The sequence below is a fragment of the Protopterus annectens genome, chromosome 15.part0 (genome assembly GCF_019279795.1).
Source record: "Protopterus annectens isolate FY-2018-M chromosome 15.part0, PAN1.0, whole genome shotgun sequence".
NCBI lineage: Eukaryota > Metazoa > Chordata > Ceratodontiformes > Protopteridae > Protopterus > Protopterus annectens.
Genome location: NC_056749.1, coordinates 102,435,834 through 102,462,631, shown reverse-complemented (window position 1 = coordinate 102,462,631; position 26,798 = coordinate 102,435,834). Strand labels below are relative to the sequence as shown.

At 37.6% G+C, this 26,798-nt stretch overlaps 1 protein-coding gene across 1 annotated transcript in view; it reads right to left on the bottom strand.

The window, feature by feature from the left end:
* LOC122789924 (Krueppel-like factor 5) overlaps positions 1 to 26,798 on the bottom strand; it is a 174,495-nt gene that overhangs the window by 76,816 nt on the left and 70,881 nt on the right. Inside the window, exon 2 of the mRNA XM_044057390.1 lies at positions 6,307 to 7,204. Within this exon, the coding sequence (XP_043913325.1) occupies positions 6,307 to 7,204 (898 nt within the window). The remainder of the gene's footprint in view (positions 1 to 6,306; positions 7,205 to 26,798) is intronic.

The following is a 26,798-nucleotide window of genomic DNA, read 5'->3' as shown; positions in this document are numbered from 1 at the left end:
AGAAGGGAGTCTGCTAACTTTAGTAATTTTGAAGTTTAACTTAATTTAGACGTGTTCTCTATGTCTTAACAGTACATTAAGATTCTACTCTAAATTACAGATGTGGTTCATAGGTTCATAGGCAGGTACTAGGCTATCTGCCCAAAGGCATTTATAAGCCTAGCCAGAATGTGTTGGCTTTCGCCGCCCCCTTAGATTAGATCCCTGTACCTCTGTCCAGCAGAGTCATTGAAGTGATCCCTGGGGTAAACTTTCTGTTTCCCATCCACTCGTCAAGGTTTCTCTTGAAGAGAGTTAGCGAGGAGGTCTGCATAATGTAGATTGGAATCTTGTTCCAGAGCATGGGAAGTCTTTGTTTTGGTGAGGTTTAGATCCCTGGAGCATGTGGCTTGAGGGGATATGGTTTTCTTTAGGTGGAGCATAATCCATCAATTCTTGTTTGGACATGGCCTTGTACGTCAGGCAGAGATCACCTCTGAGTAGGTGGTATGCAACCGAGTACAGCTGGAGTTTCTTCAGTCGAGCTGCATAGGGCATCTGCTTGAGGCCAGTGATCCTCTTGGTGAGGTACTTCTGTGGTCTTTCCAGTTGTTGCAGGTGTCTTGTACGGCACATCCCAAATGGGGCATTGTACTCTATGATGGGTTTGATGAGTGATGCGTAGAGGGGCCCAATGACCTCTTTCGATCTGGATGCAAACCCTTTTGTGATTAGGTGGGCCACATAGAAGGATTTTCTAACCACTTTGGCAATGTGATTATCAAAGGAGAGGTTACTATCTACTTGGGTCCCCAGATCCCTTATTACGTCTTCCATATTTAGAGGGCTATCACCTAAGTGGTAGTTTGTGGGTACTTTGTTTTTTCCAAAGGGGATGACTATGCACTTTTTGGCATTTAGTTTGAGGCCATGGTTTTGACACCAGGTATCTGTCTCAGTGAGACCCTTTTGGAGGATGTTTGTGTCAGCCGGAGAGTCAATTATAGCCCCTAGTTTGCAGTCATCTGTGAACTTGGTCAGCCATAGTCCTCCTGTGCTTGCCTGTACCTCTGAGAAGTATATGCCAAACAGGAGGGCTCCTAGGACTGAGCCCTGGGAAACACCACTTGTAATCGTTTTAGAGTCAGACCTAGCTCCCCCAACTCTTACCATGTGGGTTCTGTCCATGAGCTAGTTGGCAACCCATCTCGTAATGCAGGGGTTTATGTTCAAGCTGGTGACCTTGTCTATAATACCTGAGTGGGGAATTGTGTCAAAGGTCTTTGCAAGGTCTAGGTAGGCTGTGTGGACCACCTTTCCCTTGTCTATAGCCTTGGTAACTGTCTCAAAGAAGTCCACCAGGTTTAGGAGGCATGATCTGCCCTTAACAAAGCCGAACTGGGTAGGGTCCAGTGTTTGGAGGTTTCTTATGTCTCTGTTAATGAGATCCATGATGATGTGCTAGTTCCCACTGTCCATTATGGCTCCACCTTTGTGGAGCGGAATAACCATTGCTGTGCTCCACTCTGTGGGCACATAGCCTGTGGAGAGGCTGAGTTTAAACAGTGTGTTTAGGTGAGGGTTAGTTCATCTTTGAGCTCATGTAGGACGCAGCCTGGTACACTGTCTGGTCCTATTGATGCTGTGTTTTTGGCTTTGGAGGGGGCTGTCTTAGCCTAAGTGTCTGTGATTTCAGCGGCACTACATTCTTCTGGTATAGTTATGGGCCCTTTTGGGGGTGAGAGGGGGGTGAAGTTTGCACTGAACCTGTCTGCCAGGATGTTGGCTATATCAGTCGGTTCAGTGTATTTTGTGCCATTCTGCACTAACTCTGAGCAGATCCGAGAATTGCCACTTAGATTCTTGACATAGCTAAAGAATGCCTTGTGGTTATCTTTGGAGTCCATGGCAATTTTTCTTTCGAAGCTAGGCTTGGATGATTTTAAGGAATGTAGTTTCTTGCTGATATTTATCAGGGATGTCTTCCCTTCTTGGGATTTTACTCTTTTCTGTACTAGTTTCCTCCTTCTGTTGTACAGCTTGCTTATGGCAGGGGTCCACAAGACTGGTTTCCTTTTCTTGGAGGAGTGAGTCTTGGTTTTGTTTGGGATAGCACGATCCATATATTCTTGTAGGTGCCCATAGAGTGCATTAGTAAAGGATTTTACAGCTTGGACAGTGTTATCCTTTAGCATGGGGGCTTTGAAACTTCCCACCTCAGTCTTAAGTAACGTGAAGTTTGCTTTTGAAAAGTTTTTCATGGTGGTTTCTTTAACCAGGTGTGGTAGAGGAATGTGGATATCCAGAGTGATTAGTTTATGGTCAGATCTAACCAGCGAGGGGTTGACCTCCGGTATGGAACACCGGCCACCCGTGTTGGTGATGACCAGGTCCAATATGTTGTCACCTCTGGTGGAGGTGTTGACCAGTTGATCCAGGGCATTTGAGTTTATAAATTCTAGGAAATGTTGGGCAAGGGAGTTTGTACTTGAGCAGTTCTCCCAGTTAATGCTTGGGTAATTGAAATCACCCAATATCAGGGTGTTTGGTAGGACCTTTATGTTTCCCAATGTTTCCAGGAATGCAAAGTTGGGGTCCTGGGACATGGTGGGTGATCTGTAGCAAGCTATAATTTGAATAGCAGTTTTGCCTGTCGTTAGTTGCACATGGATAATCTCTGAAGCATTGTGCTGTGCCACTAACCTGGAAGTGTGGGTATCCTTGATGAATGCAGATACTCCCTCGCCTTTTGTATTTCGGTCCGGGTTTTGTTGCCGAAATGTATGGTATGAGTTGTAGCCTGGTAGTGCTGGGCTGCTCTCTGGAGCCTTAAACCAGGTTTCTGTTACTGCACATATATCGATTTTCTCCATACTGAGGAGTAGCTTGAGTGCATGCATTTTGAGGTTTAGACATCTGGCATTGAGTAGCATTACCTTCAGTTTTTTGTTACTTGTGCTATTTACGGTGCTGGGTTTGTCTTTTGAGCCTTGCCTAAAAAAGGCACTATGGGGGTGGCAAGAGCCTGTGCCAGTATTCGAAAGCCTAAGGGTGACAGGTGCAAGCCGTCTCTAGCGAAGCAGGGCAACTTGTCAAGCATGTCATCCCAGGCTGACAGACACCGGATCCCCTTTCAATGACACCAGAAGCTTAGCCAGTTGTTAAAATTGATAATTTTTTCTCTATAACATGGTATCATTCTTGGTGAGGGCAGGATGCTACTCAGGGCCAGGGTCATACTGGCCTGGGCTACGTGATCAGAGAGCTCCTCCATGTCTCTTTTCATGTAGTCCAGGGAGGTACGGCTCAGGTCATTCACACCAACATGTACAATGACAGAGTCATATTTGTACTTGTTCTGGAGTGACCTGAGTGCTTGTGTTATCTGGAGGATTCTGGCTCCCGACAGGCAGCTAACAGTAACCTTCTCCTTGTTCAGCCTAGTGAGTGGGACGTCAGTGTGCCTGACTATAGAGTCACCTATTACTAGTGTGTTGGATATGTTATTTTGCCTTAAGGGCTGTGATTGTGTGGCACACTGGTTTTATGAAGTATGTGTTTCATGGTTTGTGTTGGGGGGGTGGAGGTTGCTTGGATGTCTGCTTTGGAGGTCTCTGTTGCTATTGCAGATTTTTATTTAGAGCTTCCGAGTATGTTTTGGAGTATTTATGTTGTTTTTTTGCTAGTGCTGGTTTCATAGGTGTATGTGAGACTGGTGGTGTGATGTAAGCAATTCCCTTCTCCTCTTGGCTGCCTGGTCCAGTCTTGGGTTGAGAGAGCTTAGCCTCCAGTTTGGCTATATAATTGCATCTCTCGCATGTATTAGTGTTTGGTGGAAGGAGGAGAGGGTTGTCTGTGTACATGAAGCAATTGTAACATTGCTTCAAAATGCCCAGATCACCAGTTGGACCAGAGAGTACACCAGAAACTGCCCTTTGAACATCATGGCTGGCCTTAGGCATAGGCCAACTAGGTGGCCGCCTAGGGCGCCGCTCTAGCAGGGGTGCTTTTCCAGTATTTATTTGGTGTAGGTGGACTAGGATGGGGGCACCGGGTAGTGTGGTAGGGGGCACCATGGAGCCCTTTTGCCTAGGGCACCAGTTGACCTAGGGCCACTCCTGTTGGACATGCCTGGATAGGTACAGTGAACTGTTTTACTGATTGTCTGGTAAGGTCGAATAGAGAGCCTTGACCTTCTCTATAGTATAGGGGGGTCTAGTGCTAAGGTTTATTAGTGTTTGCTATGAGTTTTTAGCAAGTGCCGGGATGAGAAGTGAATGGTTTGAGTGCTTAAGTTGAAAGTTTGTCTAGTTCCAAGGGAAAAATTGAAGAGTAGACTTTGTGGAGTCAGGAATAGTTACACCCTAGCTAACCGGCACTGCCCAGCACGCAAAACCGTGCAAATGCGGGTTTTATAGCAGGGAAATGAAAGAGATAGAAATTAGCCCAAAATGGCCAATAAACTACTAATTTCTGGGCTGAAACCACTCCTTCAGGAACAGATAGGCTGCTCAAAGCTCCCTCTCTCACAGTGAACAAGAGAAACTTCCTTCTATCCAAGTAAGGTATGGGCAAACACAGAAACTTGTAACACAGCCCTGAATTCAGCACCAACCTGAAAACTGGACTATACTAGCTTAGTAAGGCGGGAAAACAAGTTTTTTTTTTGTTTTATTTTTCAGAAAATAAAGCAGATACAATCAAAAAAACACTTTAAATGCACAGAAATGGCTATCACACTTGAGTGTGTAGCCTACAACAGTTAAACAGGTAATTTAAACACAAAAATGACTTTGTTAAAGTGCAGGCAGTAAAATAAGTACAATATGTAGCTGAACTACAAACACCAAAAAACGAGAAAACAGCGAACTTGTAAAAGTGAAAAGGAACACAATAAAAGCTGGCCAGAAAAAATGAGTGCTATTTATTGTAAATCCCACTTTCGACCAGGACAGTGCCTAGCCTTCCTCAGACAAACAGCTAAAATGCTATGAACAGATCCTTTTTATCTTAACAGGATAATGATCTCGTCAATTAAATAAAATGATTGGTTGCCTAGACAACATATTAACACAACCTACTGTTGTGAAGCAGATTGAAATAAAATACACTAGTAAGTCACGAAATAATGAAAATACAAATGCCAAGACTGTCACATTTTGTACTAAAAGACGAGTTTTGTATAAATACAAACACTCAAGTATAAAAAATGTGTATAATACTTAAAAAAATAAGTTCAAATATTCATTGGTTCTCGATTAAGTATAGAGTGCACTAAGAAATCAATAATTAAACAAACACTACATTAAATTAGACTAAATATATCCTGCCACAAAAGCCTAATTATACTGCCATGTTGTAGGCTTTGAACAGTTATGTTGTTTTGTGTTATTACCTATCCAAAGTTAATAACTTCAACAGACTTTTAACAGATACGCTGTCCTGGTCGAAAGTGTGATTTACAATAAATAGCACTATTTTTTTCTGGCCGGCTTTTATTGTGTTCCTTTTCGCTTTTACAAGTTTACAATATGTAGCTGAAACAAGCTTTTTAAATCACAGAAACTCTAGAAAATCGGCATTTTAGGTGGAATTAGCTAAAGGCAGCAAGAAAATGCAGAAAAATGATACTTAATCATTCCAAAGTCTCTCTTTTGTCTCTCTGCTGCTGTAGAACTCTGTAGGGCACCAGGCAGGAGCTTGCTGAGCTGTACACTAGCACAAAAACCTTGCAAATGCGGGTTTTATAGCAGGGAAATGAAAGAGATAGAAATTAGCCCAAAATGGCCAATAAACTACTAATTTCTGGGATGAAATCACTCCTCCAGGGACAGATAGGCTGCTCAAAGCTCCCTCTCTCACAGTGAACAGAGAAACTTCCTTCTATCCAAGTAAGTTATGGGCAAACACAGAAACTTGTAACACAGCCCTGAATTCAGCACCAACCTGAAAACTGGACTAAACTAGCTTAGTTATTCATTGTCAGTTTCATTGGCTTGTATGCAGTATTGGCTCTGTATTCTGAAGTTAATTAAAACAATATTTTGGAAATAAAATATTTGATCTGACTTGCCATTCTCTTTAAAACAAATTGTAATTTTTAATAACCATCATCTATCAGAAGCAGATCATTATTTCAGACAATGTAATTGAGTTTACCATTTAAACTGAAGGGCACAGCCCTCCATGTTCCAGGACTGTTTATCCTTAATAGTGCAGCTTTTTAGGAGATACTGTTTATGAAAATATACCTACTTGTTAAAAAAATAAAACATAGTACATTTAATTCATTTCCATAAGTAAAAGTTTTATTCTCAGAAGAAGTACCTGGGTAATCACAGTGATGAATTCTTCTTTTCTCCAGCTCTGGGTTGTTGCGTCGGTTATATTTTAGTGGTTGCATAACACCTGGGGTCATGGGCCGAAGCCCATTGATGGTATTGTTGAGAGTGTGCATCTGTGGTTGCTGTACCAGTTTCAGTCCCAATGACGCTTCATATGGTGGTGGTGGTGAAATGGTGTTGAAGGCTTCTGGATGGTTTTCTGGGCTTCCTGGTTGTGAGTTGGGTGGAGAAGGAGGAAGACTCACAGTATGTACTGGGTAAAAAGGACCTGAAATGGTGAAACTTCCCTGCCCTTGAGAGATGGTCTGAAACTGCTTCACTGGACTGGGACCATGGAGGACATTATGAGCGGTACCATCTGTTACCATAGAAATGCCACTGATGCTATCAATGGGCGAACTGTTCACTGCTGATTGCGCAGCTGAAAGCGCCATGCTAACCATGTCATTACTCATTGGAATTTGGTAGAGTTGTGGTTGTGGCTGTGGGCTCCTGTTAGTTACTGCTATTTCTGAGCTTGGTATTTCTTGTTTAATAAAAATGTTGTTGACAGCCACAGACTGAGGCATGCTGAAAACACTGGTAAAATCTGGAAGCACCTGAGTTCCGGAAGATGTGCTGGGTTGTGCAATGGTTGTTCCTGGCTCATGCTTTATGTGTGGGAAGCTTGTTTGCCTACTTGGCCTGTAAAGACCTGTCCGCAGATGTGTAGTGTCTGGAAGGATGACATTGATATTGACACTGTAGGGTGCAGTCGGAGGCTTTTCCGTGGCAAAGAACTCATCGACTACTGAAGCACTCTCCCGCCTGTACTTTTTATCAGCGATAGCATGAATGGGAGGAGGTTGCGGAGGGAAATATTTGTCCATTTCTGATCTTGCCTGCAAAACAGAAAAAAAGACACAAATAAAATTAAATAGGTGTTGAATAAAAAATTGCATATTATTAATAATATTACTTATTTGCTACTGCAGAATATCTTCCTGTGAGAACACGTGTTCCAGGAAGTATCCATTTCCCTCTAGAGTGTAGCTGCCATGTTATACTGAACACTAATAATTGGTTCAAAAAGTTTTATCATTATAATCCAGATATATCATCCATCATGGCATTAGGAAGAAGGAATTATCTGCTGCGGGCAGAGACTCTATCACACCATACTATGACACGACTAATGAAATGTTATAGTGAATTACTGGTTTATTGCATAGTAGACCATAAGCATCAAGAATGCTTTCTGCAAATCTCTGATCTATAACCAGCCACATGTGAATGTAGTACACTAAATTCCTGCTTTCTGTCCTGTCAAAAGTCAAAGGTCACAAGGTAATGGGACAATGTAAATAGTCAAAGGTCAGAAGGTAATGGGGCAATGTAAATGGTCTGCAAGCCACATTTTGTACTGATTTGCTGTTTCACTGCAGTAGTATTTTCCAGTTACAAAATGGTGGCATTGTTGCATTGCATGGACATGCATCTACTATAGATGCAGCATTCAGTGCATAGTACAAAAGGAGGAAATATTTGATATATATGTGGACTTTTCCTTAAGCACTGTGTAGTTCTGTTGCTGCCTTTAATTTTCTTATTTTAGACAGCAAACTCACACCCACACACACACACACACACACACACACACACACACACACACACACACACACACACACACACACACACACTCTCTTTCAAAGTAAGTTACTCAGTGATGCATTCAAACTCACTCTCCCTCACTGTCACTTACTCACTGACTCAGTCATTAATTTACTCAATAAAACTCAGACACAGCCTCACTCATGCTCACTTACTGTCTCAGTTATTCTAATTCTGTAAGGGGGTTATGACCAGGCAGAAATGCACTTCTCCAGGACTCAAAATCTTTTAAAAGTTTGCAGAGAGCTTATACATTTGTATGAAAAATACCTTGTTGAATATTTACTTTTGTGTCTTGTCTGCTTCCTTATTCCTCTATGTTTATCTATGTATTATCATCTATCTATTATAACTTCACCCATGGTTTGGTACCTATGTCTTTAATGGACAGAGGTAACATGTAAATGGTTTATCTCCCAGGCCCATGCTTACACTTATCAAGGATGTTAGAACTTGTCAGAGATTTGGGATGCTTGGCTAGGCTTAAAAAGGCCCTTGTGGTCGTTAGCCTAGTAAACACCTATGAACCTATCTATATGACATGTGTGCGTTCATCAGAAAATGGCAATTGGTAGTTCTTACAACATAAAAATGGCATTCTCTAGCCAAAGGGATACGGGAATACAACTAAAGTGCACTTCCCATATTAGTACTGAATTAAAGACTCCTTGGTCTCTCAAAGTTGTATACTGAGAAACTTTATAAATAAGTTCAGCTTCCATTCTGTGCAAAATGCTCGACAAGGACTCTACTCTTAGCATTTACAAAAAAGGGACATCTTGTTCATTCTGTTTGGCTTTCCATTAACTTAAAAATGTTTAGTAAAGTATGCATGATTTCTGTGATAGGGAGACTTTCCCTATGTACAGACAGTCATTTGAAGGTCTACAACATGAGGCACGTGTCTTTCCTTTTTACAAGCTTTTTGCAGACTGCTTATTAATACCATTGGGGTTTTTACACACTGGTGTTGTAAACAGAAAAGCCAAGCTTAAATTGTGAGCAGTGCAATCACTGAGTATAGCAAACAGATTTTTATTTATTTAACCAAAAACTTAAAAATCTGCATTAGTAAAAAAAAAATACTCAGTGGGTACCAATATCCTAATGTGGTCTGCCTTGCAACAGTAGCCACGAAGGTGCAGTAAGATTTTCCAACTCTGTTCGTGAGGAATAATGCAGTCTGATATAATATAACTGTCAGGTGATACATGGGTTACCGCAGTGTTTGAATATATATATACTGTATCTCTCTCTCTCTCTCTCTCTCTCTCTATATATATATATATATATATATATATATATAAATATATATATATAAATATATATATATATATATATATATATATATATATATATATATATATGGATCTAGGACTATTCATTGAAAGTACATTTCACTGAAACACATTTGACTGTGCACAATTCACTGAAAGCTCAATTCACTGAAAACACAATTCACTGAAACACATTTCACTGAAAGTTATATATGGAGTTTTCCCCACTGTAGTGCAACCCTAGAGTTAGTATATATATAGTAAGGGGGTGTGTGGGGGGCACCCCCACACATTGGGGGGGCATAGCCCCCCCACCTATTTTAAATATTTTGAGCTATATACATGGATACTTGCAATTCCAGTAAATTACTCTTTTCTGAACATAATATATATACCCAAACTATGTGAGGGGCTATGCCCTCCACACCCCCGCTTACTATATATACTAACTCCAGGGTCGCACTACAGTGGGTAAAAGACCATATATATATAACTTTCAGTGAAATGTGTTTCAGTGTCTAGTCCTAGACTGATATACACATATATATATATATATATATATATATATATATATATATATATATATACATATATATATATATATATATATATATATATATATATATATATACATATATATCCACACACACACACACACACACACACACACACACACACACACACACAAATATGGGACCAGATTGAGAAGAGTTGCATTTTGGTGTAGGTTTATATTAAACTGTCAGAAAAATACTAAATGGCAAAGTAAAATTCATAAAGAATATTCCAAAGGAAGCCCTTTTGAATAATAAATGTAGAAATATGCAAGTTCTTCTAAGTCACATAGCAGCTTATGGTATCACTCGCACACCAAGACACATAATACCATTAGCAACATGACATTGCAATTATATTAGGCAGGTGGGGGATCTTCACATATCCTGACAATTTTCTTTTAATAAAAAGGGAATAATCAAACCAATCTAACTCTTGGAGGGAGTAAAAAGCACCTACAACTATGATTTGCACTGGATACGCTCATACTTTATGCCAAAATTTGGAATGGTATGCTGCAATGTTTGGCATGCAGTGCAGTGTCTATGGATAATGGGTTTGCAGTGCTTAGTCTACATATGACTGGTTTGCAGTGCTGAGTCTGCACATGATTAGCTTGCAGTGCTGAGTCTACATGTGATTGGTTTGTAGTGCTGAGTCTACACATGATTGGTTTGCAGTGCTGAGTCTACACATGACTGGTTTGCAGTGCTGAGTCTACATGTGATTGGTTTGCAGTGCTGAGTCTACACATGACTGGTTTGCAGTGCTGAGTCTACACGTGATTGGTTTGCAGTGCTGAGTCTACACATGACTGGTTTGCAGTGCTGAGTCTACACATGACTGGTTTGCAGTGCTGAGTCTACACGTGATTGGTTTGCAGTGCTAAGTCTACACATGACTGGTTTGCAGTGCTGAGTCTACACATGATTGGCTTGCAATGCTGAGTCTACATGTGATTGGCTTGCAGTGTTGTGCCTACACATGATTGGTTTGCAATGCTGAGTCTACACATGACTGGTTTGCAATGCTGAGTCTACACGATTGGTTTGCAGTGCTTAGTCTACATGTGATTGGTTTGCATTGCTGAGTCTACACGTGATTGGTTTGTAGTGCTGAGTCTACACATGACTGGTTTGCAGTGCTGAGTCTACACATGATTGGTTTGCAGTGCTGAGTCTACACGTGATTGGTTTGCAGTGCTGAGTCTACATGTGATTGGTTTGCAGTGCTGAGTCTACATGTGATTGGTTTGCAGTGCTGAGTCTACACATGATTGGTTTGCAGTGCTGAGTCTAGGCATGATTAGCTTGCAGTGCTGAGTCTACATGTGATTGGTTTGCAGTGCTGAGTCTACACATGATTGGTTTGCAATGCTGAGTCTACATGTTATTGGTTTGTAGTGCTGAGTCTACACATGACTGGTTTGCAGTGCTGAGACTACACTTGATTGCTTTCCTGTTTCAGGATCATAGACACCACCCACCTTGTTAGCCAAGCATAAACAACTTGGACAAAATCATAAGATACTTGTACGTAGTGATCTTTAGTTTTTGACTAATGAATGGCCTCCCTTGAAGCTATGTGCAGGATTTTCGAAAGTGCCTGTTTTACAGTACTTTACTGCTACAGCATGGATGGTTAAGACTATGAACTGTTAATGATGTATCTGCCTGTACCAATTCATGCAAGTTCCTCAGCCTGATCAGAGGTCCTAGAATACTGCTGAAAAATAGATACTTGTCCCCACTATATTCTACCTGATAAAAATTGCACATAAATAAATGTTCTGTTAAAAGTAGCTTGAGTCTTTCTACAGCAAAATAATGTACTTACAGGTAATGTTATCATTTATACAGTACTGATGAGTAATAGAACCAACACAAAGACAGCAATGTTTTTTCAGACACTAGAAAGTATATTTTATTGGTGCTGATAAGTTCTTAGTTGAAAATTATACAACTCCCCACATCATTCACATACAAGATAACATGAATAAAATGGAATGGAAAAGTGCAGCTTTCACTGCTTTATTTTTGGAGGTATATTCTGCTACGTATTGTCATTGAGAATAGTAACTACCAGTTTTATCTCATGATAACTTGTCCAAGGAATTGTAACTGCTGGTTGAATGGAGCACTCACTCAGGCCTAAAATTAAGCATTTATGATACTGTCAAAACTCCAAGTTTACTGTGCCACAAATCAGACATGGAATAGGCCAGAAAAAATATAAACTACTACTAAAATAATAATGCAGTAAACATGTTCTTCTACACATTCACCTGTACCACTGCTTATTCACTTCCTGTTCAGTTTGTGAGCAGGCCTGTCCTTGCCCTATCTATATCAGCTAGCTTACCATATTAGCCTTCTCCCTCTATACCCCTTCCTTGAGGCTTAGCAAGAGGCAACTCGATCATATTAAGAAATGGAAATGTTCCGATTTGGTGAAGACTAGAATCTTGGGAGCACCTTTCTTAATATTTTACCTTACTGTTCCACTGATGCCATGTAATGGCCTGTAGTGATTCGTATAGAGAAACACAAGACATGTCTTAACAAGCATAATTTTTACAGTGTTACACAGATAGTAAATTTGAATATTGATGTCCAAAGCCAAAAAAATATATACAGAACTTGTTTTTACATGTTGGAAAAAATCAAAAGAACTAAGTAATCTGTGTACTCTTATTAATGTGGATGAGTACAGAGAGATGGATTTTGCACATTCATCATAAAAGCAGTATAAAAAGTTATTGCGTCTTTCAAAGATAATCTACAATTCTCTTTCTCAGCTGATAACAAACAGTACAATAGCTGACCTGTCTGAAATGATGTCATAGAGTCACAGAATTTATATTTGTATTCAAAGTTGAAGATTTTGACATGAGCATCAAGCAAAAAAAAATAAAGAAGGAAAAGTCTACTTAAAATAATTAACACTGTATATGTATATATGTATATAAAAGTCTACTTAAAATAAATAACACTGTATATGTATATGTGTATATAAAAGTCAACTTAAAATAATTAACACTGTATATGTATATATGTATATAAAAGTCTATTTAAAGTAAATAACACTGTATATGTATATATGTATATAAAAGTCTACTTAAAGTAAATAACACTGTATATGTATATGTGTATATAAAAGTCTACTTAAAATAATTAACACTGTATATGTATATATGTATATAAAAGTCTACTTAAAGTAAATAACACTGTATATGTATATATGTATATAAAAGTCTACTTAAAATAAATAACACTGTATATGTATATATGTATATAAAAGTCTACTTAAAATAAATAACACTGTATATGTATATGTGTATATAAAAGTCTACTTAAAGTAAATAACACTGTATATGTATATATGTATATAAAAGTCTACTTAAAGTAAATAACACTGTATATGTATATATATATATATATATATATATAAAAGTCTACTTAAAATAAATAACACTGTATATGTATATATGTATATAAAAGTCTACTTAAAATAAATAACACTGTATATGTATATATGTATATAAAAGTCTACTTAAAATAAATAACACTGTATATGTATATGTGTATATAAAAGTCTACTTAAAATAAATAACACTGTATATGTATATGTGTATATAAAAGTCTACTTAAAATAAATAACACTGTATATGTATATGTGTATATAAAAGTCTACTTAAAATAAATAACACTGTATATGTATATGTGTATATAAAAGTCTACTTAAAATAAATAACACTGTATATGTATATGTGTATATAAAGTCTACTTAAAATAAATAACACTGTATATGTATATATGTATATAAAAGTCTACTTAAAGTAAATAACACTGTATATGTATATATGTATATAAAAGTCTACTTAAAATAAATAACACTGTATATGTATATATGTATATAAAAGTCTACTTAAAATAAATAACACTGTATATGTATATATGTATATAAAAGTCTACTTAAAGTAAATAACACTGTATATGTATATATGTATATAAAAGTCTACTTAAAATAAATAACACTGCATATGTATATATGTATATAAAAGTCTACTTAAAATAAATAACACTGCATATGTATATATGTATATAAAAGTCTACTTAAAATAAATAACACTGTATATGTATATATGTATATAAAAGTCTACTTAAAATAAATAACACTGCATATGTATATGTGTATATAAAAGTCTACTTAAAATAAATAACACTGTATATGTATATGTGTATATAAAAGTCTACTTAAAATAAATAACACTGTATATGTATATGTGTATATAAAAGTCTACTTAAAATAAATAACACTGTATATGTATATATGTATATAAAAGTCTACTTAAAATAAATAACACTGTATATGTATATATGTATATAAAAGTCTACTTAAAGTAAATAACACTGTATATGTATATATGTATATAAAAGTCTACTTAAAATAATTAACACTGTATATGTATATATATATATATATATATATATATATATATATATATATATATATATATATATATTGTGCATCGAGTTAGATGCAATACAGCATCAGTAAGTGTGAGATTTAGTATTAGCTTTTATTTCTTGTCCCTAAGACATTTGCCAGCATTTTCCTTGAGAAGGTGCTATCTTACTTCACATTTGAAGGATTTCATTGTTTTTGGGGTGTAAAATTCTTCTAGAATTTGAAATTTCCATGCAGTAGGCACAGTTCTGGCAAATGTTTTTTCACCATTGGTATGATAACATTGTGTCAGAGTTACTTCTAAGTGTTCCTGATTGTTATCTTGTTAAGTAGAGGGAATCCGCAGTGGTACAGCGGTAGCATCGTTGCCTCACAGCAAGAGGTTCTCCCGTTCGATTTTCAGCTAGTGGGTGGTGAGCGCCTTCTGTGTGGAGTCTGCATGTCCTCCCCGTGGGTCAAGTGGCATTCCGAAAGACATACGTAAATGGGCGTGCCTTCATTGAAGGTTGGGCATCGAGCTGGCAACTCGACACCGTGAAAATCTACTGCCAATCATTAGCAGACCGGAGTTCCACTGTGGCAACCCCTAACTGGGAAAAGCCGAAAGACAACAACAACAAAATCTTGTTAAGCAGAGGAGTGGAGTATTAAAAGATTAGATTCCAAGGAGGTGGGTGCCAAGATAAAGGTGGCATCTCTGTTTACTAGCAGCCAGGGGAAATTTGCTCCGGAGGATGTAGTGAGAATTATTTTGTTGTTTGCAGTTTGCAGTAGTTGTGTGTTACTTGACAAAAGTAATGTGATTAAAGGGAGCCCATGTTCCAATTTTGGGGATAGCACATTACATACTTTTTGATTTTTTTTCAAACTAATTGAAAATATAGCTTTTATTTAGATCACAAATGTTTCTACTGTAGGTAGCAAATCAAACTTTGAAGATATATAATCTCACAAACAGGCAGTTGTGTATGTACAGATTTCCCCACCATTTAGGTAACAATATCCAGATATAAACAAAACGTCTGGCTCAGCTAAGACAAATTTGTTGCAGGCTCCAAACAAACCTGTTTCACACTCAAAACATTCATTTCCATGCCCACAGTTACACAGTCTGTCTAGATTATATCACTGTAGGTAAGACACCTGCCTTCCTGGGAATCCTTCTCCAGGCATGAGGGCCCCACTTCTGACTTAAGCAGAATAAAATCCACTCCATCCAGCACACTGAATCCCCCCCCCCCCCAAGATCTATCCATTTTCCCTTGAGGAAGTTTAATCAGATGAGTCATACTGGGGTCAAGTCAATACTGAAACAGTTTTATTGGATTGAAACTAACGTGAATATCGGTTTGACCACTATAATAAACACCTGGCCACATGTGACTAAACTGGTTTTATAATGTGTCAGAATAGTTACAGATACGAAAAAGTTCATCCAGAACTAAAACAGGTCATTCCATTTTTGTTATTTTTTTCATAGATCAAACTGAACCTGGCTTTGTATTGGTTGTCTTATTAAACTCATCAGCCCAACATTTCTGTCTTATGAGTGTAGGTGCAAGTGACTGGTCTGCAGAATAACAAACCAAGTAAAATAGTTATGTTTTTACAATCTATGCTGAGATACTCAAGAGCAAGTTGGCTGTTGTCTAAATTCTGACAGGACATCCACAATTCCAGGCCTCTGTATATAGACATTAAGACTGTAAGACATGGGGGGGGGGTCAGCAAAATGCAATAAGTACATGGAGAGGGAATGTTAAATGTATCACATCTTACTGTCTTTTCTGTCTCTGTAGACCCAATAAATGCCCACTTACCTTAAGAATGAATTCTTATGCATATCTATCATATCATTTTTCCTTTATTTTCTTTTTTTCTGTCATATCATTTTATCCAGAAAATGCACAATATATTCATAAGCACACTGCCTTCCGCCTCATCGTCACTCTCTCAAAGGATTAATGCCCTCCTCGGACTGAAGTTGGGGGAGACACTAAACTTTTGTGCCGCAATTACATTCTTCATGAAATTAATATTAAAACAAACAAAACATTTGTATACTTTCCAGAGGATAGTAATCTGTGAACAGACAGGAAAGTTCCAATTATAGCCATAACCATTTAATGCTTCAAGGCACTATGGTTGAAACCTCCGCAGTGAAATGTAATAACTAAAAATAATAATGGTTTATCAGAAACTCCTACCGTAATGCACTTCATGCAGAAGTAAAACAAATCTTAATCTAAACTAGCCTGACTTACTACAAGTTATCTTCATTTCAGAATGCACAGTTCAGATGCAGATGCCAGAAATATCATGACCTTTGACCTGATGGAGTATGACATGCTATCTGCAGATACTGATTGGTTTATATTTTGTAGTATCTAAGATCATAGCGGTATTCTCTGTATTGTATCATATTTTCTTTTTTACATGGCAATAAACCTCACCATAAAATGTATATATTACAGAAAGTAAAGAGACTGTTCTGTATCTGCTCCAACAAATTACTTGGCTAGCTTTCAACAATCTTGACTCTCCACTTCTCTCTCTCTCATGCTCTCTTTCTCATTTGTCTCATTTCCAGTTCTGAAATATCAAAGTTATTATTTTTGGAAATGAGGGAGACCGGCCTCAGCAAGGCTGTACCAGGAGACAATGTGCATCCCTTTACCATGTAGCACATACTTCAGGAATGCAGTAATGTCAGGCTGTGCCACTGACTGCTATGAGGGAGGGGATGACAAGCAAAGAGAGAGAGAGAGAGAGAAAAGGAGAGAGCAGAATGTAGGCCCAGTTTTGTTTATAAAGCCACCACACCAGAAGATGAGTTGATTCTGCATTTTTCCTCCAGCATTGTCAGTTCTTACAGCTCTCTTACTAACATGCTGATCAAGCATTTATTTAAGGATAACATATTTCCTGGCATAATTAACATATTTCCTGGCATAATTAAAACTTCTCTTAAGCCCCATCTTCCTAATTTCCTAATATTTTATGGAAGTACTAGCTGTAATAATAATAATAGTAATATCAGTAAACTACTTCCAACTTCTTATATTAAATTGTGTTCATTTTCTTATCTAGTTGTAAACTGCAGGTCGAGCCGGAATATGGTCAGCTTGGATCAGTGCACTACCCTTGTCAACAAATGCATTAAGAAATAAATGTATCTAGCAATTTGCATGGGCATACACGGTTACTATACTATAATAATCATCTGGTAACTAACCCAATGTTCATAGTATTTAGCAGCTCTAGGCTGATATGTTTCACAACATGTACATCAGTCAGGACTGTTTGTATAAGCAAAACTGTGTGTTCAAATAAAGTGCCACTGTTGTAGGGACTGTGGTCTGAATAACAAATATTACATTTTCATGAAGTAATGTCTTGCATTAGTCATGATCAAAACAGAGACTGCATGGATGAACAAAACCTTAAAATGACAATGAAGTATTTTCCTGACTGATATTACCGGACCTTGATTATTTCTAAGAATCCATTTCCCTCGTCTCCCTTAAAGGTACTGCTTCTTCAAAGGTGCAATGGGTGAGGGGTAAGTAATACTACAAGTAAGAGGTGAAGCTACTGGACAACTTAAGTAGCATGGGGACAAAGAGGGGGATGACATAATGAAAGCTAAATATTGCATAACATAAAGCAAGTGATTGTGTTAATGGTTTAAATGCTATGGGATCTTTAACACCCACCTAAGCTGCCATCACAAGTGGATCATATCACATCAATTTGTCATGAAACTATATGTTGCCATATTTAATTTGTTTAAATTCATTTATTTATTAACAGGTCCTTCTTAGATCCTGATTGGTGATGACCAGGGTCACAGGGACAGAGGTAAATGCAATATATAAGAACTGTTTAGTGAAGCTGATCAACAACTATGTTTTTAGGAGGTAGGAGGAAACTGCAGTACTCACATAAAAGACATACAGAAACTGGATGACTAAACAAACTTCACACAGACTGTGGCTACAAGTTAGGAGTAAATACTGGTCCCAGCATCTGTAAAGCAGCAGTGATCTCACAACTGTTGTAATCTGTGATAATTTAATAAAGGTGTTTAAAAAAAATAATCTGTTGATATAGACCAGGCCCAGTGCCACACAAGGCTAAAGCATATGTATTCTGACGTGAACAGGTTTCAAAGCCTTGCACCTCCTGAGTGCAGAATAGGCTGAGGCATCACCAGAACCTTGTAGAAGGCTCTCAGAAAGTGGACTAGTGGCTGTTTCATTTCCTGCAGATGAGAATCAAACTTCTGTGTGTGTGGCAGCAACGGCATGTTCTCGATTTAATGAGTAGAGCAAAGGAGTACAGTGTCAAGGAAAACACGAGAGTGTATTCAGAAATCTGACTTGCTGCTTCATACGAACAAGAACGGTATAACAGTCTAGTGCTGAAGTTAAAAAGTACTGCACAGCAAAAATAAGATATTTTGTAAGATTTAAGGCTGATATAAAAGTCCTTTTATAAGGTATACTAGGCAGTATACAGTATATTCTTATATTTTTCTTATATTATAAACTGTTCCACCTGATTGGTCACACTTGTAACAGTCCAACAGCAAAAGATGTTGCTTTGTTTCTGAAACCATTGAGGCAGAGGAAAGAAATTAAGTTTACCTGCCTCCAGGAAGCATGGTATTCCAAATATCTCACTCTGTACTAGGTACTAGGTTAAGAAGGGAGGTGATGATTTGTGAGCAGTAATATGGATTCATGCCAGCAAAGAGCACTACAGATGCGATGTTTGCACTGAGGGTGTTGATGCAGAAGTACAGAGAAGGTCAGAAGGAGATGCATTTTGTCTTTATGGACTTAGAGAAAGCATATGACAGGTGCCTAGAGAGGAGTTGTGGTATTGGATGAGAAAATTGGGAGTGGCAGAAAAGTGTGTAAGAGTGGTACAGGAAATGTACAATGGCAGTGTGACAGTGGTGAGATCTGTGGTAGGACTGACAGATGTGTTCAATGTGGAGGTGGGATTACATCAAGGATCAGCTCTGAGCCCTTTCTTATTTGCAATAGTGATGGACAGGTTGACAGATGAGATCAGACAAGAGTCCCTGTGGACTATGATGTTTGCAGATGACATTGTGATCTGTAGTGAGAGTAGGGACCAGGTTGAGGAGACCCTGGAGAGATGGAGATATGCTCTAAAGAGAAGAGGAATGAAGGTCAGCAGGATAAAGACAGAATATATGTGTGTGAATGAGAGGGAGGCTAGAGGAATGGTAAGGATGCAGGGAGTAGAGCTGGTGAAGGTGGATCAGTTTTAATATTTGGGATCAACAGTTCAGAGTAATGGTGAATGTGGAAGAGAGGTGAAGAAGAGAGTGGTGGTCACTGTGGTGACCCCTAACAGGAACAGTTGAAAGAAAAAGAAGAAGACCCTCTGTCCTATTCTGCAGGGAAAATCTAACTGCTAAAGAACGCAGTGCCCAAGAGTTATTTAGCTATGAATACGACCTGTTTTCTCAAGACTTTATCACTCTCTCCGTTTCCTTATTTTATTAGAGAGATCTCCATCTGTTATAATCTAGATTCCCTTATAAACATAATACCTGATGTTGACTCCCCAAACAGCATCTTCTGGAATGCTTTAAAATTGTTCTGCCTTTAATGCAAGATCATAGTTATGTTAGCCATGTTTCACCTGTAATGGGTGTTCCACTCTATACATACATATATATATATATATATATATATACAAACAGACAGACACACACAGACACACACACACACACACACACACACACACACACACACACACACACACACACACACACACATATATATATATAATACAAAATCCCGAACATAAACACACCATACACCAAACAACACATACATCATCCAACCCACTCTACAACAAACCAACAAACAAAACACACACAAACACAAAAACACCACCAACAAACCTACACTACATATAAGCAGGGGGAAAGACCACCTGCACCCCCCACCCCCCTCTACTTATATATACTAACTCCGAGATTGCACCAAACAGAAAAAGACAGCAAACTCACCACTACACACTCTATAGTACCCTCACACACACACACACACACACACACACACACACACACACACACACACACACACACACACACACACACACATCACATATATACTAATACCACCACTTTCAACACTTAAACACTCATACTTTTACCTGCCTACCCTAACCCACACATAAAACTTCCAAACACACTCACATACACTCAAACACATACCTAAAACACAACAAAATACCCACTTACCTTGCATACCAGCTAAACCCACACACTACATGATACATCTTGCAGACAATACATCCAGCATCAAATACCGGAACACCATAACTGAGAATTCGACATTTCCGGATTCACACTTATGGAGTTTCGGGATTTAAAAAATTCTACTTTATAGTATCGAGATACTGAAATTCGAGATTTCAGTGTTTCGAGATTATAAAGTGGAACCATATATATACACACACACACACATATATATATATATATATATATATATATATATATATATATATATATATATGGATCCAGGTCAGTACATTGACAAGTGAGAAGATCGACATCCACTTCTCCGACACGAAAACACCGACACATGAAATAATCGAAACTGCAAATCACGGACATTTAACAGGTAACAGGTTTAAATTTCGCTAATCATGCCTACCATGTTTTAGTAAGTGTGGCAGTGTTATGCATGTGTTACGATCATTGTATTACTTAGTCCTTGTTTGTTGGAGGAGGGAATGTCCGTGACTTGCAGTTTCGATTATTTCATGTGTCGGTGTTTTCGTGTCGGAGAAGTGGATGTCGATCTTCTCACTTGTCGATGTACTGACCTGGATCCATATATATATATATATATATATATATATATATATATATATATATATATATATATATATATATATATATATATATATATATATATATATATATATATATATATACATATACATATATATATATATGTGTATATATACATATATGTGTGTGTGTGTGTGTGTAATTAAGGTTGTCTGGGGATCTGTTCCCTGGAACAAAAAAGAACAGTTTTAGTCATGGGGGTCTGTTTCCCAGTTTGCATGGGAGAGTATGCATGCCTGCACTTTAATTTCCAGCTTTCACGGTCATAGATTAGACAGTCTGTTTCTAGGAGGAGACCACTTTTTAATTGTATTAAATGATTATGGTCACTGCAACCACATAAAAGTTGTTTGTGAACTGCATTAAGATGAGCAAAGAGAAAAAAATCAAAATAATTTGCTTTGTTCCAAAGTGTAAAGAAAGTATTCAGCTGCATAAGATACAACCAAAACACATAAATACAATCCTTAATGTGGCACTAATGAGAATGTCCTGGATGAACCTGTAATAAATAAGCAAAACACATAAATACAATCCTTAATGTGACACTAATGGGAATGTCCTGGATGAACCTGTAATAAATATGGTATCTTCTTGTAGCAGATACACCTTCCATGCATGCCGTTCTATGCTTTTCAGAGGAAAGGAACCAAGAATGCATACACCACTAAGGTACTTAGTACAATGAAAGGAACCAAGAATGCATACACCACTAAGGTACTTAGTACAATAAAAGGAACCAAGAATGCATACACCACTAAGGTACTTAGTACAATGAAAGGAACCAAGAATGTATACACCACTAAGGTACTTAGTACAATGAAAGGAACCAATAATGTATACACCACTAAGGTACTTAGTACAATGAAAGGAACCAAGAATGCATACACCACTAAGGTACTTAGTACAATGAGAGGAACCAAGAATGCATACACCACTAAGGTACTTAGTACAATGAAAGGAACCAAGAATGTATACACCACTAAGGTACTTAGTACAATGAAAGGAACCAAGAATGTATACACCACTAAGGTACTTAGTACAATGAAAGGAACCAAGAATGTATACACCACTAAGGTACTTAGTACAATGAAAGGAACCAAGAATGTATACACCACTAAGGTACTTAGTACAATGAGAGGAACCAAGAATGTATACACCACTAAGGTACTTAGTACAATGAAAGGAACCAAGAATGTATACACCACTAAGGTACTTAGTACAATGAAAGCAACCAAGAATGTATACACCACTAAGGTACTTAGTACAATGAAAGGAACCAAGAATGTATACACCACTAAGGTACTTAGTACAATGAAAGGAACCAAGAATGTATACACCACTAAGGTACTTAGTACAATGAAAGGAACCAAGAATGTATACACCACTAAGGTACTTAGTACAATGAAAGGAACCAAGAATGTATACACCACTAAGGTACTTAGTACAATGAAAGGAACCAAGAATGTATACACCACTAAGGTACTTAGTACAATGAAAGGAACCAAGAATGTATACACCACTAAGGTACTTAGTACAATGAAAGGAACCAAGAATGTATACACCACTAAGGTACTTAGTACAATGAAAGGAACCAAGAATGTATACACCACTAAGGTACTTAGTACAATGAAAGGAACCAAGAATGTATACACCACTAAGGTACTTAGTACAATGAAAGGAACCAAGAATGCATACACCACTAAGGTACTTAGTACAATGAAAGGAACCAAGAATGTATACACCACTAAGGTACTTAGTACAATGAAAGGAACCAAGAATGCATACACCACTAAGGTACTTAGTACAATGAAAGGAACCAAGAATGCATACACCAATAAGGTACTTAGTACAATGAAAGGAACCAAGAATGCATACACCACTAAGGTACTTAGTACAATGAAAAGAACAAAGAATGTATACACCACTAAGGTACGTAGTACAATGAAAGGAACCAAGAATGCATACACCACTAAGGTACTTAGTACAATGAAAGGAACCAAGAATGCATACACCACTAAGGTACTTAGTGCAATGAAAGGAACCAAGAATGTATACACCAATAAGGTACTTAGTACAATGAAAGGAATCAAGAATGTATACACCACTAAGGTACTTAGTACAATGAAAGGAACCAAGAATGTATACACCACTAAGGTACTTAGTACAATGAAAGGAACCAAGAATGTATACACTACTAAGGTACTTAGTACCATGAAAGGAACCAAGAATGCATACACCACTAAGGTACTTAGTACAATGAAAGGAACCAAGAATGTATACACCACTAAGGTACTTAGTACAATGAAAGGAACCAAGAATGTATACACCACTAAGGTACTTAGTACAATGAAAGGAACCAAGAATGTATACACCACTAAGGTACTTAGTACAATGAAAGGAACCAAGAATGTATACACCACTAAGGTACTTAGTACAATGAAAGGAACCAAGAATGTATACACCACTAAGGTACTTAGTACAATGAAAGGAACCAAGAATGTATACACCACTAAGGTACTTAGTACAATGAAAGGAACCAAGAATGTATACACCACTAAGGTACTTAGTACAATGAAAGGAACCAAGAATGTATACACCACTAAGGTACTTAGTACAATGAAAGGAACCAAGAATGTATACACCACTAAGGTACTTAGTACAATGAAAGGAACCAAGAATGTATACACCACTAAGGTACTTAGTACAATGAAAGGAACCAAGAATGCATACACCACTAAGGTACTTAGTACAATGAAAGGAACCAAGAATGTATACACCACTAAGGTACTTAGTACAATGAAAGGAACCAAGAATGTATACACCACTAAGGTACTTAGTACAATGAAAGGAACCAAGAATGTATACACCACTAAGGTACTTAGTACAATGAAAGGAACCAAGAATGTATACACCACTAAGGTACTTAGTACAATGAAAGGAACCAAGAATGTATACACCACTAAGGTACTTAGTACAATGAAAGGAACCAAGAATGTATACACCACTAAGGATCTTAGTACAATGAAAGGAACCAAGAATGTATACACCACTAAGGTACTTAGTACAATGAAAGGAACCAAGAATGCATACACCACTAAGGTACTTAGTACAATGAAAGGAACCAAGAATGTATACACCACTAAGGTACTTAGTACAATGAAAGGAACCAAGAATGTATACACCACTAAGGTACTTAGTACAATGAAAGGAACCAAGAATGCATACACCACTAAGGTACTTAGTACAATGAAAGGAACCAAGAATGTATACACCACTAAGGTACTTAGTACAATGAAAGGAACCAAGAATGTATACACCACTAAGGTACTTAGTACAATGAAAGGAACCAAGAATGTATACACCACTAAGGTACTTAGTACAATGAAAGGAACCAAGAATGTATACACCACTAAGGTACTTAGTACAATGAAAGGAACCAAGAATGTATACACCACTAAGGTACTTAGTACAATGAAAGGAACCAAGAATGTATACACCACTAAGGTACTTAGTACAATGAAAGGAACCAAGAATGTATACACCACTAAGGTACTTAGTACAATGAAAGGAACCAAGAATGTATACACCACTAAGGTACTTAGTACAATGAAAGGAACCAAGAATGTATACACCACTAAGGTACTTAGTACAATGAAAGGAACCAAGAATGTATACACCACTAAGGTACTTAGTACAATGAAAGGAACCAAGAATGCATACACCACTAAGGTACTTAGTACAATGAAAGGAACCAAGAATGTATACACCACTAAGGTACTTAGTACAATGAAAGGAACCAAGAATGTATACACCACTAAGGTACTTAGTACAATGAAAGGAACCAAGAATGTATACACCACTAAGGTACTTAGTACAATGAAAGGAACCAAGAATGTATACACCACTAAGGTACTTAGTACAATGAAAGGAACCAAGAATGTATACACCACTAAGGTACTTAGTACAATGAAAGGAACCAAGAATGTATACACCACTAAGGTACTTAGTACAATGAAAGGAACCAAGAATGTATACACCACTAAGGTACTTAGTACAATGAAAGGAACCAAGAATGTATACACCACTAAGGTACTTAGTACAATGAAAGGAACCAAGAATGTATACACCACTAAGGTACTTAGTACAATGAAAGGAACCAAGAATGTATACACCACTAAGGTACTTAGTACAATGAAAGGAACCAAGAATGTATACACCACTAAGGTACTTAGTACAATGAAAGGAACCAAGAATGTATACACCACTAAGGTACTTAGTACAATGAAAGGAACCAAGAATGTATACACCACTAAGGTACTTAGTACAATGAAAGGAACCAAGAATGTATACACCACTAAGGTACTTAGTACAATGAAAGGAACCAAGAATGTATACACCACTAAGGTACTTAGTACAATGAAAGGAACCAAGAATGTATACACCACTAAGGTACTTAGTACAATGAAAGGAACCAAGAATGTATACACCACTAAGGTACTTAGTACAATGAAAGGAACCAAGAATGTATACACCACTAAGGTACTTAGTACAATGAAAGGAACCAAGAATGCATACACCACTAAGGTGCTTAGTACAATGAAAGGAACCAAGAATGCATACACCACTAAGGTACTTAGTACAATGAAAGGAACCAAGAATGTATACACCACTAAGGTACTTAGTACAATGAAAGGAACCAAGAATGTATACACCACTAAGGTACTTAGTACAATGAAAGGAACCAAGAATGTATACACCACTAAGGTACTTAGTACAATGAAAGGAACCAAGAATGCATACACCACTAAGGTACTTAGTACAATGAAAGGAACCAAGAATGTATACACCACTAAGGTACTTAGTACAATGAAAGGAACCAAGAATGCATACACCACTAAGGTGCTTAGTACAATGAAAGGAACCAAGAATGCATACACCACTAAGGTACTTAGTACAATGAAAGGAACCAAGAATGCATACACCACTAAGGTACTTAGTACAATGAAAGGAACCAAGAATGTATACACCACTAAGGTACTTAGTACAATGAAAGGAACCAAGAATATATACACCACTAAGGTACTTAGTACAATGAAAGGAACCAAGAATGTATACACCACTAAGGTACTTAGTACAATGAAAGGAACCAAGAATGTATACACCACTAAGGTACTTAGTACAATGAAAGGAACCAAGAATGCATACACCACTAAGGTACTTAGTACAATGAAAGGAACCAAGAATGCATACACCACTAAGGTACTTAGTACAATGAAAGGAACCAAGAATGTATACACCACTAAGGTACTTAGTACAATGAAAGGAACCAAGAATGTATACACCACTAAGGTACTTAGTACAATGAAAGGAACCAAGAATGTATACACCACTAAGGTACTTAGTACAATGAATGGAACCAAGAATGTATACACCACTAAGGTACTTAGTACAATGAGAGGAACGATGAATGTATACACCACTAAGGTACTTAGTACAATGAAAGGAACCAAGAATGCATACACCACTAAGGTACTTAGTACAATGAAAGGAACCAAGAATGCATACACCACTAAGGTACTTAGTACAATGAAAGGAACCAGGAATGCATACACCACT